Raw genomic sequence first — 17,205 nt, forward strand, 5'->3', positions numbered from 1 at the left:
TAGGTAATCACGTGCTGCACCGTCCCATCAAACAAAGCTTCGCTTGAAAATATACCTCAGAAAGGAGATCGCATTTTCTGACATTACGGATGTGACGTTAATTGGGAAAGAGGCTTGCTTCGGTGGGAGAATTCCACTGCATTAATCCAGAGGGATCATTTGCCTCTTAATCATATTGCTGTTTCTAGGAACTTGCTGCATGCAAATTGGCTGCTTCCTAAATTAACCCCACGTTTATAAAGAAAAAGGGATTCAATGGCACTTTGTGACACATGCTATGTCAACGAAAGTCTTTCAGAAGGGTGAATTAGAGACGCATTGTGTAGCTCTCAACATGTACTACTCGGCTTCCTGTGCTACTGACTGTGGGCTGATGATACCAGGAAGCAATAAGTCGACCAGCTCACGGAAATATAATTTAGCCCCCACAGAACCAATGGTTAGAATGAAATATTTGTGCATTTCCCACGTTGAAAAGAACGTATCGAAACAGTCATTATAGATACAGCCTATGTAAACATGTCACACTGCAATTACACCCTCCTACCAGGCGGGGGAGTGTTGCAACGCCACCAAAAGACAGCGAACTGCAGTTACAGCCAGACACATTCTATACAGGCAGTTATCATTCAAAACATGGCACTTACACGGGAAATAACGTGGACAGGATGAGAGTGCAGATGCTGAATATTTCATCAATACATTATGGATAATATCATATTACAAACTCTAGACCTGTCCCAACTCAAGAGGTGAAAAGTAAAAGATGTCATTGTCAGGTTATTAGTCATTTAACTGTGTTTTTTTGGTTTGTTTAATTATTGTGGGTTGTATTCCGTGGGTGTGGAGCTATATCAGTAGGTCATAATTACAGAATAATAGATAGCTTTAACAGCAAATTACAAAGTAATTCAATTGCACTGCTCTAATAACAAGCAGCAACAATGAAGGAGGTTCCAATCGGCAACACAGAGAGATGGAATTACTGCGCTACACTCATTTTCAGGTCCTTACTTCTTCCACTGAAGCAGTTGTTTAAAATCAAGTTTCTTTGCTTAATGCAAAAGGTACAGATGACGGCGGGAGATGTGGCGGGCTGCAGGAGAGGAAGCAATTCAGACTATTTTGACTGTTGCAGCACATCTCTGGGCTGCAGTGTTTGTGATCAGATCCCCCAGAGAGTCAGCTTGGATTCGTTGGTAGCACCAGCTTCCATCCATGTCCGAAGGTTAGGAGGTTCGAGCTCCGTCACGGGAATAGGGCACATAATCTTGGTGGATACACTATTTTATTGTCCCAAGTAGGCTTACATTAACACTGCAGTGAAGTTACTGTGAAAAGCCCCTAGTCGCCACAGGCCGGCGCCTGTTCGGGTACACGGAGGGAGAATTCAGAATGTCCAATTCACCTAACAGCACGTCTTTCGGGACTTGTGGGAGGAAACCGGAGCACCCGGAGGAAACCCACGCAGACACGGGGAGGACGTGCAAACTCTGCACAGACAGTGATCAAGCCGGGAATCGAACCTGGGGCCCTGGAGCCTCGAAGCAACATTGCTACCCACTGTGCTACCGTGTGCCTGCCTCAGAGATTGGAAATACACACACCGTTGAGACCTGGTAAAATGTTGTCGACATTTGCCATTCAATTTTGCTATGTCAACCGTCACAGTGCAGTTACGAGCATCCAGGTGGCACTGTGGTCACTTCCAACACAAACATCATACACACAGCCAACATTTATCCAAGAGTTAGATAGTGGAATAAACTGTACTGTGAATATTCTCAACAACTGTTCCTGAATAGGAAAACAACTCTAAAAGTGATGTTATTCAGATTTCAGTAACAGGTGTTATCAAGCATGGAGAACGCCTGGATAATTTCTGTTTAAACGAAGGATGGCATTTACATAGTGCCTTTTTGATCTCCGAACCATTCCAAAAGCAGTTTACAGCTCATGAACTGCCTTAAATGTGGTTGTCGCTCTATTGTAGGGCAACGCAGCAGCCAATTTGCACACCACGCAGCACTGGCGCGTCAGCCTAGATTACGCACTTCAATCGCTCCAGTCGGACTTGAACCTTCACCTTTCTGTCTCAGAGGCCATAGTTCAACCTCCTGATCCAATGGCAAGGAACCAACACCACAAATGACAGAATTGGTCTTTCTCAACTTGGCTCACAACTAAAGTACGGATGACCACAGGCGGGACACTGGTGATGGTCTGGGCGAAATCAATTTGAGTTATTGAACCTTGCAGAGTACGTAAAGAATATTCTACAACATCAGACTAATAAGGTGCATTTTCCTCCCTCGATTTTGAACAAAATGGCAGCATAACTAACCCCAGTTACCAATAATTGCAAACGGAAATTCTTGGGACAGAAACAGTTACATATTCAGCCAGATTAGAATTTTTTTTAAGAATTAGAGCACCCAATTCCTTCTTTCCCAATTGAGGGGCAATTTAGCGTGGCCAATCCACCTAGCCTGCACATCTTTTTGAGTTGTGGAGGAGCAACCCACGCAGATTCGGCAAGAATGTGCAAACTCCACTCGGACAGTGACCCGGGATTGAACCCGGGTCCTCAGCACCATGATGCAGCAGTGCTAGCCACTGCACCACCTCGCTGCCCAGAGAGAAATTAGAATTAGAATGGCACAAGCCTTTATCATCCCTTCTGAGAAGACTCCCTCTGCTGGTACATGCGTGTTTGGTAGCCTCAAGCAGATCAAAAGCACATTGCAATTTGCAATGCACGACAAAATCGGAGGAACTTCTTTATGCAGGAGGGTAGAGGAACTCTGGGACTCTCTTCTCCAGAAAGCTGTGGATGTTAGGGGGCAAACGAAACTTTCAAAGACCGAGATCGATAGATACAACAGACATGGAGCCAAGGCGGATAAACGGCGTTGAGATATAGACCAGCCATGACCTAACAGACTGGTGGAACAAGCTCAAGAAAGGGTGAATGGCCCCCCTCTGTTTCTATATTCCATGGGGAGAAAAGCTTTCCTCTACTCTAGAACAGTTACAGGGAAAGGAGGAGCAAAGTCTTACATCAAAACTCAAGCGGCCAAACAAAACATAAGAGACACATACAGGATAAGTACAGCACGGGTTAGATACAGAGTAAAGCTCCCTCTACACTGTCCACATCAAACACTCCCAGGACAGGTACAGCACGGGGTTAGATACAGAGTAAAGCTCCCTCTACACTGTCCCCATCAAACACTCCCAGGACAGGTACAGCACGGGGTTAGATACAGAGTAAAGCTCCCTCTACACTGTCCCCATCAAACACTCCCAGGACGGGCACAGCACGGGGTTAGATACAGAATAATGGTCCCTCTACACTGTCCCCATCAAACACTCCCAGGACAGGTACAGCACGGGGTTAGATAAAGAGTAAAGCTCCCTCTACACTGTCCCCATCAAACACTCCCAGGACAGTTACAGCACGGGGTTAGATACAGAGTAAAGCTCCCTCTACACTGTCTCCATCAAACACTCCCAGGACAGGTACAGCACGGGGTTAGATACAGAGTAAAGCTCCCTCTACACTGTCTCCATCAAACACTCCCAGGACAGGTACAGCACGGGGTTAGATACAGAGTAAAGCTCCCTCTACACTGTCCCCATCAAACACTCCCAGGACAGGTACACCACGGTGTTAGATACAGAGTAAAGCTCCCTCTACACTGTCCCCATCAAACACTCCCAGGGTAGGTACAACACAGGGTTAGATACAGAGTAAAGCTCCCTCTACACTGTCCCCATCAAACACTCCCAGGGCAGGTACAACACAGGGTTAGATATTAATTTAAAACCGAGATACGCTTGAAAAAAAAAAAATTTGGTCGAGTTGCTCCATTTAAGTAGTTTTTAAACACAACAGCACAGGAGGTCCTAACTCAAGATTGAAATCATACAAGAGATCGCAAACTGAGATGAAGTGTTGGAACCCTAAGATGCATTTACAGAAGAACTGACGCGTGCATAACTTGCCCTCGGTATATGTAAACCTATTAACCTTCAACTGGGAATGAGGAGAATGATTCACAGAAAAACATGAGCAAGCCTCTTCCTGGACACAGTCAATTTGCAAAAACTAAAAAGCTACATTTCATGACCGGCAAGGGGCAAATACCCATTAACAAATAAAATTATTTCTGGCCCGCAGCGTTATAAATAATAGGCGTGCACACATGCTCTTCTGTTCTTATTATATTTCAACTTGTTTAATCCTTCCCAGGCGGCCTGAACGGAAAGGGGAGGCTCAATACTTGGTTTTGATTGATGGGCCATTTATGGACTAGAGTTACCAACTCTGGCTGGGCCCGTTCCTGGAGCTTTTTAATCACGTGACCACCAATTGCTTCACCTAGTTTCTTTTTCCAGCCTAATTTAATTTAAGGAAAATTAGCAAAAGTGGCTACTGCGTGTGGCAGCGCCCGGGAAATTAATCTTCAATTCCTGGAAGCTCCCGGCACCATCCTGGAGAATTGGCAACCCCAATTCTGGCCCTCGGATCCCAGGGAAGCATCAGCGGGAGGCGCCCCATTACCTGAGCTGCTTCTTCGGGGTGACGTTTGCTGGATCACTGGCAGGAAGGGCTGCTTCAGCAGGAACGCGGGCAATCGGCTGGAACAAGGAGATAGTTCAAATGTCAAAATCAGTGAACGCCATTAGCCGCGACCACAACGAAGGTTTCACACGTAACCACCACCCGATAGAAGTCTGGTTATTGCTTTGCAAGCCCAGTCCACACAAGGAGATACAGAGGCAGAAGCTCCCTCGATGTTGCAGGTTTTTAAAGGAGCGTTTTGAAAGGGAGGGAGGGGTAAAGAAGCAGGGAGGTTTAGGGAAGGCCTGATCAGCCAAGCAAGTAAAAATCAAGGATATGCAAGTAACCAGAATTGCCGGAGTGCAGAGGTCGGAGGCCTGGCTCGAGGAAGGGTGTAAATGCGTGAGAGAGTAGAGCTGGCCTTTCGAGTCTGGATGACTCCATCAGCTCTGACAAAGAGAGTTATGCTGACTCGAAGCGTTAGCTCCGTTCCCTGTCCATAGGTGCGGTCAGACCTGCTGCAGCTTTCCAGCATTTTCTCGTTTCATTTCAGGTTTCATCATCCACAGTAATTCACTTTTAGATTTAAAAAAAAAAATAAAATTTAGCATACCCAATTCATTTGTTTCCAATCAAGGGGCAATTCAGCATGGCCAATCCACCTAGCCTGCACATCTTTTTTGGGTTGTGGGGGCGAAACCCACGCAAACACAGGGAGAACACAGGGAGCAATCTCCACACGGACAGTGACCCAGAGCCGGGATCAAACCTGGGACCTCGGCGTAGTGAGGCAGCAGTGTTAACCACTGCGCCACCGTGCTGCCCTGTGCGCTTCTACCTGAATGCATTAGAGTCGGTTCACGTGATTGATTCCAGACATAGACATAGACATAGAACATAGAACAGTACAGCACAGAACAGGCCCTTCGGCCCTCAATGTTGTGCCGAGCCTACTCAAACCCACATATCCACCCTATACCCGTAACCCAACAACTCCCCCCCCCCCCTTAACATTAGGACACTACGGGCAATTTAGCATGGCCAATCCACCTAACCCGCACATCTTTGGACTGTGGGAGGAAACCGGAGCACCCGGAGGAAACCCACGCAAACTGGGGGAGGACGTGCAGACTCCGCACAGACAGTGACCCAGCCAGGAATCGAACCTGGGACCCTGGAGCTGTGAAGCATTTATGCTAACCACCATGCTACCCTGCTGCCCCTAAATGAAGAGAGATCGAGCCCTTTAGGCCTATACTCTCTGGAGTTTAGAAGAATGAGAGGAGATCTAATGGAGGTATACAAGATACTAAAGGGGACTGACAGGGGAGACGGAGAGCAGATGTTTCACTTGTAGAACATTCTAGAACGAGAGGACGTAGTTTTAGGCCAAGGGGTGGCAGTTTGAAAACAGAAACGAGGAGGGACTATTTCACTCAAAGGATCGTGAATTTGTGGAATTCTCTACCCAGAGTGCAGTGGGTTCCCTAACACATCTTCAATTTGAGGAGGTGGTAGGATAGGTGTTTAATTAGTAGAGAGGATGAAGGGTTAGGGAGAACAGGCAGGAAGATGGAGATGAGGCCGGGAGGAGATTAGCCATGATCGTATTGAATGGTGGAGTGGGGCTGGAGGGGCTGATTTGCCGTATCCTGGTCCCAGCTCTTATGTTCTTATTATACTGAAACACTGAGGGGGTGGGGGCGCAGAGGGGGCGGTGGGGGGGGGGGGGGGGGGGGGGGTAGAGGGTGGTTGGGCAGAGGGTGTCTCCTCTTGTCACAGAATCTAGAGCTAGGGGGTTAACTAGGGTTTCACAAAAAGGGGTTATCCATTTATATATTTTTTAAATTTAGTGCCCAATTCTTTCCCCCCCCCCCCCCCCCCAATTAAGGGGAAATTTAGCGTGGCCAATCCACCTACTCTACACATCTTTGGGTGGTGGGGGTGAGACCCAAGCAGACACGGGGAGAATGTGCAAACTCCACACGAACAGTGACCCAGGGCCGGGATTGAACCCGGGTCCGCAGTGTCATGAGGCAGCAGTGCTAACCACTGCACCGCCACGGTTGCCCGTTTAAGACAGATGAGGAATTTTGTTCCCCTCCGAGGGTTGTGACACTTGGGGAGGGTGAAGGGGGGGGCTGATGGGTTAGGTAGAGGAGGGCAGTGATGTTTTAGATGAGCTACAGTGTGTTACAGAGGGTGTAAGTCGGAACACCAGCCAGGATAGCATTGAAATACTCGAGTGTGTTGTGAATACAGTATGTACGTGCCATTCCTTCTAGGTCACCACGTCCTGGAATCACCCACTTTAAACCCTGGGGGAACCATCGCCACAAAGGCCGCACTATATTTTGAGAATGCCCACCGCCAACCACCACAGAGCGACAGGCGTCAACCCTGCTCGCGTTGGATCCAATTCGCGGGATTTGGACACAAAAGACTATTTAAAACGACTAAAATGCCAGAGTTTATTCAGGCAAAGAAAGTGGGTTTTGATCAATCCTGTTGCACCAGATTGCAATCCAGTGTTGGCTTGGAGACTCTTTCTGTCACGGGAGGAACTGAACGTGACAGGAAGGCCTCAGCGACAGGAGTGGAGAAGCAGGCCCGAGAGGGGCTGGGATAGGGAACGGGGCCTACTTATGGATTTGCATCTGCTTAAAATCGAGGCACTTCATAATTTCACTCAGCTCACTGCAAATATGTAACTTGATATACATCTGTTTTTACAATAACATTTACATTGAAACAAGTACAGAGCAAGAGCAGGTCAGGGTGAGTTAACAGCACAGTCAGTAGAAATTCAGGCCCTCGTATACCACTGCAACCCCTCCCCCACATTCCACCCCTGCCCAAATTAATGAGGAGATTGCGCTTCTTTGACATGTAGCCCAGAGCAATCCTGCTATGCTCAGGTCTCCCCTCCTCCCAAACCCCTCTTTTGTTTACATTCAATACACTAAACATGACTGCCGAACATTGCCACTTCCAACTACAACAGTGGGCCTCTGGAAATCTTCAAACCAAACCCACACATAAAAAAAAATAAGACCGGATTCTGAAACATTACCGGTTTGATTTATTTTCATTTTCATCTCTTGCCCATCCAGATTTGACTAGAACTCATGATCTGAGGCAACGTGATTGATGGATCAAGATTAAATAAATACCACCTATGGCAGCACCGACACTGGCTGAGATTCCACCTCCCATTTACTTCAACAGAGGCCAGAAGATGGCTCCTCCCTACAGAACCCCCACGTGTGCACATGGAATCTAAACCACACAACGTTCTAATCGACGAGTCCCGAATGAGGCCACTTTGCCACACGGATTGAAAAAATGTTCCCTTGTCTTAAAAGTTACAAGTTGATCGAAGCCTGTGTGGTGTTCTTTGTGATTCTAAATCCTGGGATGGTTGACGTACTCTTCACAAAGACCACAAATAGCTTTTCTATTGAACAAAGCTAAAGATTTATTCACACTACTTAACTGGATTTGACACTCCTAGCTAATAAACAATTGATAATAAACATAGTAGATTCATCTACTACTAATCTCTACACTAATACAACAACTATGATCTGCTCTCACTCACACTATCTTTCCGATAGTCTGTCTTCTAGCTTTCTCCTCAACCTCTCACCCACAAGGCTCAGTATCAATGCCTTACGTAGCTCTACGTCTAGCTCCCCCTACTGGTTAATTTGGACACATCATTAACCCTTACAGTTCTGTACATTTATTATGACACAGCCTGTATTTGGCAGCTTTAATTTATCCGTTTCCACACAAGGCTACAATCCGAACACTTTTTTTTTTTAAACTCCCCAAGTTTAAAATAGGGGGGAAAGAAATGCAAATTATAACATTCTGAAATCAAGATATTTGGATCACTCAAACTGAATCACGGGCGAAACAGGAGAGAGAAGTAATTGGATAGCTCTTTCCCAGCCGCGAGGGGGCGAATGGCTTCCTCCTATGCTGCATGACACCCCAACGAAAAAGTCTGGGCTATAGTGGTTGTTTTTTTGTTTTGTTTTTTAAAGGGGCAATTTAGCATGGCCAACCCACCTACCCTGCACATCTTTTTGGGTTGTAGGGGCGAGACCCACGCAGACACGGGGAGAATGTGCAAACTCCACACGGACAGTGACCCGGGGCCGGGGCCGAACCTGGGACCTCGGCGCCGTGAGGCAGCAGTGCTAACCACTGGGCCACCGTACCGCCCCGAGACTACCAGTTGTGCGCTTAATTCCCTGCATTGATGAATGTAGGTTAACACACAAAGTCGTCCCTTCTGCTCCACTGGGAATTCCCAGGGAATCAGCACCTCAAAAGATATGAAAATCTAACCCAGTGGAATGAGAACTGAAGGCTTACCTGGTGCTCTCGGTCCCAGTGGGAGTATTGGATCCGCTTCCAGAAGCATCTGCAACAAAATTGATTCGGTTGGTTATTGCGAGGGTATATCGTACAGTCACATAGGGTCACGTAAGGTGGAGAGGGTCATCTAATCATCTAAATTTTGAGTAAGATGGGGGGGGATGATTTTCCAACACAGCAATTTGATTGACGCAAGACAAAGGCATCAATATATTTCAAGAGGCCCATGAAACACACATGGGCCTCTCTCCACTTTCTCATCCAATACAATCTGGATTAGCCGCCCCCATTCAAGGGGCACAAACGGCCGTTCCTCCAATGTTTCATGGAACACTGCGGTGTGTGCAGTTAAGAATACAAGAGAAGCAATAGTCGGCCCTTCGAGCCTGCTCTGCCATTCAATAAGTGATCAATCTACCTCAACTCCACTATGCTGCCCTACCCTGGAACCCCTAGTAATAAAATAATAGTAATAATAGTAATAACAATAACAACAATAACAAAAATAATCGCTTATTGTCACAAGTAGGCTTCAGTAAGGTTACTGTGAAAGGCCCCTAGTCACCACATTCTGCCACCTGTTCGGGGAGGCCGGGAGGGGAATTGAACCTGTGCTGCTGGCCTTGTTCTGCATTAAGCCAGCTGTGCTTTCAAAACATCAACTATTAAGACATTGGTTTAACTATGGCTTTATTAAAAAGTAGCTTTATGGGCAGCACTGTGGCGCAGTGGTTAGCATTGCTGCCTCACGATACCGAGGTTCCAGGTTCGATCCCGGCTCTGGGTCATTATCCGTGTGGAGTTTGCACATTCTCCCCGTGTCTGCGTGGGTTTTACCCCAGAACCCAAAGATGTGTGTGGTAGGTGCATTGGCCACGCTAAATTGTCCCTTAATTGGAAAGAATTAATTGGATACTCTAAATTTATAAATAAAAAGTAGCTTTATAAAAGGTAATTTGGTTTATTTCCTCCTCAAGTCCAGGAAACGTAGCACTGGGAAGAGAGAAAGTTTTGTTTTGTTTTGGGTTCTCCCATGAAGTAAGAAGCAGCTCACCACCAACTCAAACCCCTTAATTAGACCACCCATCAGACTTCAACGGTCAAGGCTTTTGCAACCGGCCTTCATATTAAGGTCCAGTATGATCAACTTGGGTAAGGCTGTTAACCCAGCACGGAGCCGGTACCTTGCTGGGATGGGTTACCAGGGAGTATAACGGAGGTCAGTGGACAGTGACCCTATAATGTAGAAGGCGGTTGGGGGGGAGTTTGGAGGCACAACGGGCTGGAGGGGCTTCTTCGATTGGGCCCATTCTGTAACCTTCTGAAAAGAAACCACAGAGAGTTCCTGTCAGGCACACCAAACACTCCAATCTAGCCCCAGCTTTGATGAATCTATCCATCTACACAAGTGAAGGCTCGTTACCATATTTTTAAAAATCTTTATTTTTTCCAATTAAGGGGCAATTTAGCATGGCCAATCCACCTACCCTGCACATCTTTGGGTTCTAGGGGTGAGACCCTCGCAGACACGGGGAGAATGTGCAAACTCCACACGGACAGTGACCCGGGGTCGGGATCGAACCCGGGTCCTCGGCGCGTGAGGCAGCAGTGCTAACCACTGCCCCACCCTGGCTTCTTACCATTAACTCTTCACACAGATCATGTTTATCATCAATGTACGATGTGCTCCACTGTTGGCTAAGATACGTATCAATAGTCATTCTTTTAATTAGGTCACAATTCAGACCGTTACCCACCATGGACTATATACATTACCCACCAAACCGGGCGTCATTACATCACATTTCTTCAATAAACCATCAGCGGCGCAGTAGAGGCATGCACGACATACCATATGGACGTTTCTTACACATTCTGTAGCTTTTCCCTATGAACCATTTGAATTAGTTACCCTGGCAACAGCTGATGGGCAACGATGATGCTAATTACATACCTTCCAGATCTGGGATCTCCCGCGGCCGAACAAACGCTGGCTTCAGGACTTCGAACCACCAGAACAACTCAGCAACAAACGTCAAGATGTTAATCTGTGGAGGAGAAAGAAAGAGAGTGGGAGAGAGAGGGAGAGGGAGAGAGAGTGGGAGAGAGAGAGAGAGAGAGAGAGAGAGAGAGAGAGTGGGAGAGAGAGAGCGCGCGCGTGTGGGGGAGAGAGAGTGGGGGAGAGAGAGTGGGGGAGAGAGAGAGAGTTGGGGAGGGAGAGAGAGTTGGGGAGGGAGAGAGAGAGTTGGGGAGGGAGAGAGAGAGGGAGAGAGGGAGAGAGAGAGTGGGAGAGGGAGAGAGAGTGGGAGAGAGAGAGAGAGAGTTAGTGGGAGAGGGAGAGAGAGTGGGAGAGGGGAGAGAGAGTGGGGAGAGAGAGAGAGTGGGGGGAGAGGGAGAGAGAGAGTGTGGGGAGAGAGGAGAGAGAGAGAGAGAGAGAGAGGGGGGGGGGGATTGGGAGAGGGAGAGAGAGTGGGAGAGAGAGAGAGAGAGAGAGAGAGCACGAGTGTGGGAGAATGGGAGAGAGAGAAAAAAAGGGAGAGGAGAAAGAAAGAGAGAAAGAGAGAGAGAGAGAGAGAGAGAGAGAGAGAGAGAGAAAGAGAGAGAAAAAGAGAAAGAGAAAGAAAGAGAGAGAGAGAGAGAGAGAGAGAGAGAGAGAGAGAGAAAGAGAGATTGGTCATTCCCTTCACAAATAAAAAGAAACATCTTTCTAACCTCGCACATCATAGCATCAAATGAAGCGCAGAAGGGGAGATGGCTCACCAATCTGATAAATCTGATCCTCTTTTAGGCCATGTAGAATCTACCCATTTAACTGAGGGAAAGTTAGATACTCCTCAACTCTCAAAGAGGCAAGTGTAAACCTCCAGATTAATCCCCACCATACTGTGATTTAACGCCTGCTCTTTGGTTCTTCAAATCCGGACTGCTGCCCCATCAGGACAGGAAACATTGTGTTCCTTTGTGACCTTGACAAAGCTGCTGCTCCACGTTAAACACAAACCTATCGGGTATCTGGTCATTTGCAATCCGCTAACGTCTGGGAAGAAACCGGAAGAACTGAAGATTAGATTTCTTGCGAGTTGCTGCATTGTTACATTTCGGATGAATCTTTAAACGGATGCCTCATGGGTTTTTGATAGCGGAGGTGAAAAGATCCCATGGCCATGTTTGAAAGTGACCAGGGAAACATGCCCGAATAACACATATCCCTCAAGCAACTGCTCGTTCAGCAGCCTCTCCACCCTGTGCCCTGACGTGGGCGGGGGGACCTGTTGGAATACTTGACCCTTGAGAAAGTTAAGTTTGAACTGAGGGGAAGCTCGGAGGGGTTCGACAAGTCATGGGCACTATTTATTATGCACTTTCAAGAACTGGATAACATTGAACATCAGTTCGGAAAGGGAGAGGGGGGGCTGTGTATATTAAAGATGGCTATGGGTAATCCCCGATTCCTTTTTTGTCATTTGTTTATGTTAAGATGCGGGCTGATGTTTGGGGGTTGGTGGGAGGATGGGATCGTTGTTATCGCTATGGTGTTTGATACATTTGTTGTTGATTATTGTTTGCTGTTGGTGACTGTAAATTCAGGAGAACATTGTGAAAAAGGAGGAGAATAAAAATATATTTTAAGAAAAAAGCAACTGCTCGTTCATCCCACTCCTGTTTAACAGACCTGGCTGGGTAATCGTAGAATGGATAACTGCAGAGAAGGAGGCCATTCAGCCCGTCAGGTTGGTGCTATCTCTGGAAGAGCATCTCTTCCCCACCCACTTCCTCACAGCTCTGAGAATCAAGAGTCAGATCTGCCTACAAAAATTGGGGCTATGCTCCAAGGCCAATCAGATGGTTGCCTCATTTCATAGGATCTCTGGAGCACAGGAGGCGGTGGCCATTAGGCCCATCGAGCCTGCTCTCGCCTTCTGAAAGTTCTCTAATGGGAATAGTGGAAATGATCAGACAAGCAGGCCTCGATATCAGGAAGCAAACATTGCAGGAGATTGCTGTTCAAGAGCAGCACGTGACAAAATAAAATCGTGTACATCTTTGTTTTTAAAAAAAAACACCAACATGCAAGTTGAACTTCAAAAAAATAATTTGCGTTTCTATCACGGCTTTTCATCACCTCAGTATGTTCCAAAACACTTTGCAGCCAAGGATATTGTGGCGATGGTCCCCTCAAGGGCAACACAGCAGAGTATAGGTTCTCCTCGGCAGAGGCACCTGGAATTAGCTGCAAACATGCTGCTGTTGCGTACAGTTCTGGTCGCCTCATTATAGGAAGGACGTGGAAGCTTTGGAACGGGTGCAGAGGAGATTTACCAGGATGTTGCCTGGTATGGAGGGAAAATCTTATGAGGAAAGGCTGATGGACTTGAGGTTGTTTTCGTTAGAGAGGAGAAGGTTAAGAGGTGACTTAATAGAGGCATACAAAATGATCAGCGGGTTAGATAGGGTGGACAGCGAGAGCCTTCTCCCGCGGATGGAGGTGGCTAGCACGAGGGGACATAGCCTTAAATTGAGGGGTAATAGATATAGGACAGAGGTCAGAGGTGGGTTTTTTTACGCAAAAAGAGTGGTGAGGCCGTGGAATGCCCTACCTGCAACAGTAGTGAACTCGCCAACATTGAGGGCATTTAAAAGTTTATTGGATAAGCATATGGATGATAAGGGCATAGTGTAGGTTAGATGGCCTTTAGTTTTTTCCATGTCGGTGCAACATCGAGGGCCGAAGGGCCTGTACTGCGCTGTATCGTTCTATGTTCTACATGACTGGTTAATAAATCCCTGGTTGTTCACTGACGCTATCTCCGAACGTGCCTCATTACAGAAATACATCAATGTGGCGTGCTGTTAGGAAATGCGGGAAATGATTTGCACACAACTAGCTCCTTCCTCAAACAGCCACGAGATCATAACCAGATAGATTTTTTTATTTTTTTAATGTAAATATAGAGGGACGAGACGAGAACAGGAAATGTTGGAAACACCGAGATGGTCCATCAGCCTCGGTGGATCAGGACACATTCCGGATTCTCCAGTCTCGAAACGACGGGATCCGTTGCGAGCATAAACTGAAAGCTTGGCGTTCCGGCCAAAACTCCCATTTGCATTCAGCGGCGGCACAGGACAATCCCGGCAGTGATCGAGGGCAGAAAATCTTAGCCCCTGTTTCAGGCCGATGGCCTTCGTCAGAATGTCCCACAAAGGGCCGGCGACCCCTTGATCATCTCTCCGCAGGCGCTGCCAGATCTGCCGAGTACATTCATTGTCTGCTTATTTCATCCCGGTATGCACAAACTTTTGCTGGTGTCCTTCAGCGACATTGGTCGAGATAAATAAAAGGTACACATGGATAGGAAAAGTCTATTTTTGTCCCTTTGGGGTTATTTACCCACTCCAGACTCTGCTGTGTTGCCCTCGAAGGGACATTTCCCCGATTCAAGCTCATTTTGATGGTCTCTCGAATAGACTCAACTTCCTGTCAAACAGGGCAACTAATTACTTAAATACAGACCACGTTGCAGTCAAACCTTCAAAACCAAATCTCAAATATTAAATGTGGTTTCCATTAAAAATAAAACCATCTGCTATACGATTTGAAACTTCAAACTGTGCTGTCACTTAATAACATTCTGGTTACAGTCTGAGGCACAAGTCGACATTTACTGGACCAACAGTAAAGTCACAGTGGTACAATTGGCTACATTATGCTTGCTTCCCGGATGTCTCAACCTGCCAAGATAGGGAAGCTGATGTTCCTTCCCCCAGGCTTGATCCGCATTCGGTGGCAAGTCACCCAAGTCGGGATTGGGATAATATAATCTCCCTCAATGGCTCGAGCCTTCGGGAAACTTGCTGGGGGTGTACCTGATCTAATGCGGCAACAATCCAACACACCCTCTGTCATGAGCCTTGAGGCAGGACAGGGAAAGGCGCAGTTGTGGTTCCTTGAACGCACAGCCCGGTTTGACTGGCCTGCGAACACACTAGTATCCGGCCTCGTCTTTGCCGAATTTCCCCGTTTGGCATGATGTTCAAACATGGACGGAATCAACTCCTTCGGGAAGAAGAAAATCTGTTTTACTTGGGTCAGTCTCCAGACGAGGTCATGTCGTCTCTTCGCCGTCAGCTGCAAGGATCCTGGTTACTGTGGGATTTTGATTTTAAAACTATTCATAATGGGACGTGGGCATCATTGGTGACGCAAGCCTAGTAACCCTTGAATAGAGTGGCATGCTGGACTACTTTGGAGGCCTGGTGGGATTTGAACCGATGTCCCCCGAGCATTAGCCTGGGTCTATTGCTAGCCCAGTGACATTGCCACTAGGCCCCAGCCCCATCTCCCATTAGTGGCGATGAAGCTAAATATCAGTCGGCCAGCTAATCCATCGCTGATCAAGGCTCTGAGGGTTAATTCCGGTCACAGAGAGCTCGGCATATTTGGCCAGAGCCTTCCAGCAGCACCATACAGAATAATTGCCAATCAGGTCCTTGCAACAGGCGTCCAACGAGCTGCCCGAATTATAGTATCTCAACTCAAAAACAAAATTGCGTCTCTCCAGCAGACAGGAGGCCCCATTAAAAACCCGGACAGTATGAGTTGAGGCTATAATCTGTTGTGTGGCTCCCTGTACAAGCCTATCATTTAAATAATAATCAGGCCCTGCCCCAGAAATCAAAAGCCAATGCCACAGCCTGTTTCACATTAGATGCAAGTTACTCTGCTCCTGATGGCTGCCAAACATGTTGGCTCCTTTATAACTGGGGTGTTTGCATCACTAGTTCCCGAGATCTTTCAGCCGAGATATAGGGGCTGCAGGAGGCCATTTGGCCCTCTAGTCTGTGCCATCACACAATTAAACCATGGTTGATTGGCATGTTAATTCCACCTTTGTTCCATTCCCCTTAATGCCTTTAAAAAAAAAAAAATTTAGAGTACCCAATTATTTTTTTCCAATTAAAGGTCAATTTAGCCGCGGCCAATCCACCTACCCCGCACATCTTTGGGTTGTGGGGGCGAAAACACACGCAAACACAGGGAGAATGTGCAAACTCCACACGGACAGTGAGCCAGGGCCAGGATCGAACCTGGGACCTCGGCGCTGTGAGACTGCAGGGCTAACTCACTGCGCCACCGTGCTGCCCTCCCCTTATGCCTTTTAAGCCAAACCAAAATCTTATCGACACAAAAGCAAAATACCACAGATGCCGGAAATCTGAAACACAAAAACTAAGCATTCTGGTCAGGCAGCATGGGTGGAGGTTCTGGTGACAGGTCTCACACCTGATAAGGCCTCAATCCCAGTTTTGAAGTTTTCAATTATAATAATCTTTATTAGTGTGACAAGAAGGCTTACAGTAACACTGCAATGAAGTTGCTGTGAACAGCCCTTAGTCGCCACATTCCGGCGCCTGTTCGGGTACAGAGAATGTCCAATTCACCCAACAGCACGTCTTTCGGGACTTGTGGGAGGAAACCGGAGCACCCGGAGGAAACCCACGCAGACACATAGAACAGTACAGCACAGAACAGGCCCTTCGGCCCTCGATGTTGTGCCGAGCAATGATCACCCTACTCAAACCCACGTATCCACCCCATACCCGCTACCCAACAACCCCCCCCCCAAACCTTACTTTTAGGACACTAAGGGCAATTTAGCATGGCCAATCCACCTAACCCGCACATCTTTGGACTGTGGGAGGAAACCGGAGCACCCGGAGGAAACCCACGCACACACGGGGAGGACGTGCAGACTCCGCACAGACAGTGACCCAAGCCGGGAATCGAACCCGGGACCCTGGCGCTGTTGATGCCGCTCGGGTCTCGAGCAGCTTATTGGGGCCACTCCCCCCCCCCCAGGGAAATAATTTCCATCTCGGCCATTTAACCATACCTCAATGATATCACCCCCTTCTTATTTTACACTCCTGAGGGTACAAGCCCAGTCTGCGAAACGGACACCTCATTATTTAACCCCTTCAGCTGCCATATGATTCTGGAAAATCTACTCCGCCCCCTGGTTTGCCAAGAGCAACCCAGGAATTGTTCCAGCAGATTTGACAGGAACAAGAGCAGGCCATTCGGTCCCCTCAGTTCTGCTCTGCTATTCAACTAGATCATGGCCAACTTTCCCCCCCAACTCCATTTTCCTGCATTACCTCATTGATATCTTTAATATCGAGAGGTCCATCCATCTCGGATATTTTAAAAACTGGGCTCACCACCCAAGACTGGCGGCTTGGGAAGT

General features: G+C 47.4%; 1 protein-coding gene across 5 annotated transcripts in view; it reads right to left on the bottom strand.

The window, feature by feature from the left end:
• Positions 1-17,205, bottom strand: part of camsap3 (calmodulin regulated spectrin-associated protein family, member 3) — a 210,047-nt gene that overhangs the window by 43,823 nt on the left and 149,019 nt on the right. For all 5 annotated transcript variants that reach the window (XM_038785076.1, XM_038785074.1, XM_038785073.1 and 2 more), the window contains 3 exons: positions 10,911-11,004; positions 8,954-9,002; positions 4,568-4,644 (listed from right to left, as the gene is read on the bottom strand). In XM_038785076.1, the coding sequence (XP_038641004.1) occupies positions 4,568-4,644; positions 8,954-9,002; positions 10,911-11,004 (220 nt within the window). The remainder of the gene's footprint in view (positions 1-4,567; positions 4,645-8,953; positions 9,003-10,910; positions 11,005-17,205) is intronic.

Source organism: Scyliorhinus canicula, chromosome 25 (genome assembly GCF_902713615.1).
Source record: "Scyliorhinus canicula chromosome 25, sScyCan1.1, whole genome shotgun sequence".
Taxonomy (NCBI): Eukaryota; Metazoa; Chordata; class Chondrichthyes; order Carcharhiniformes; family Scyliorhinidae; genus Scyliorhinus; species Scyliorhinus canicula.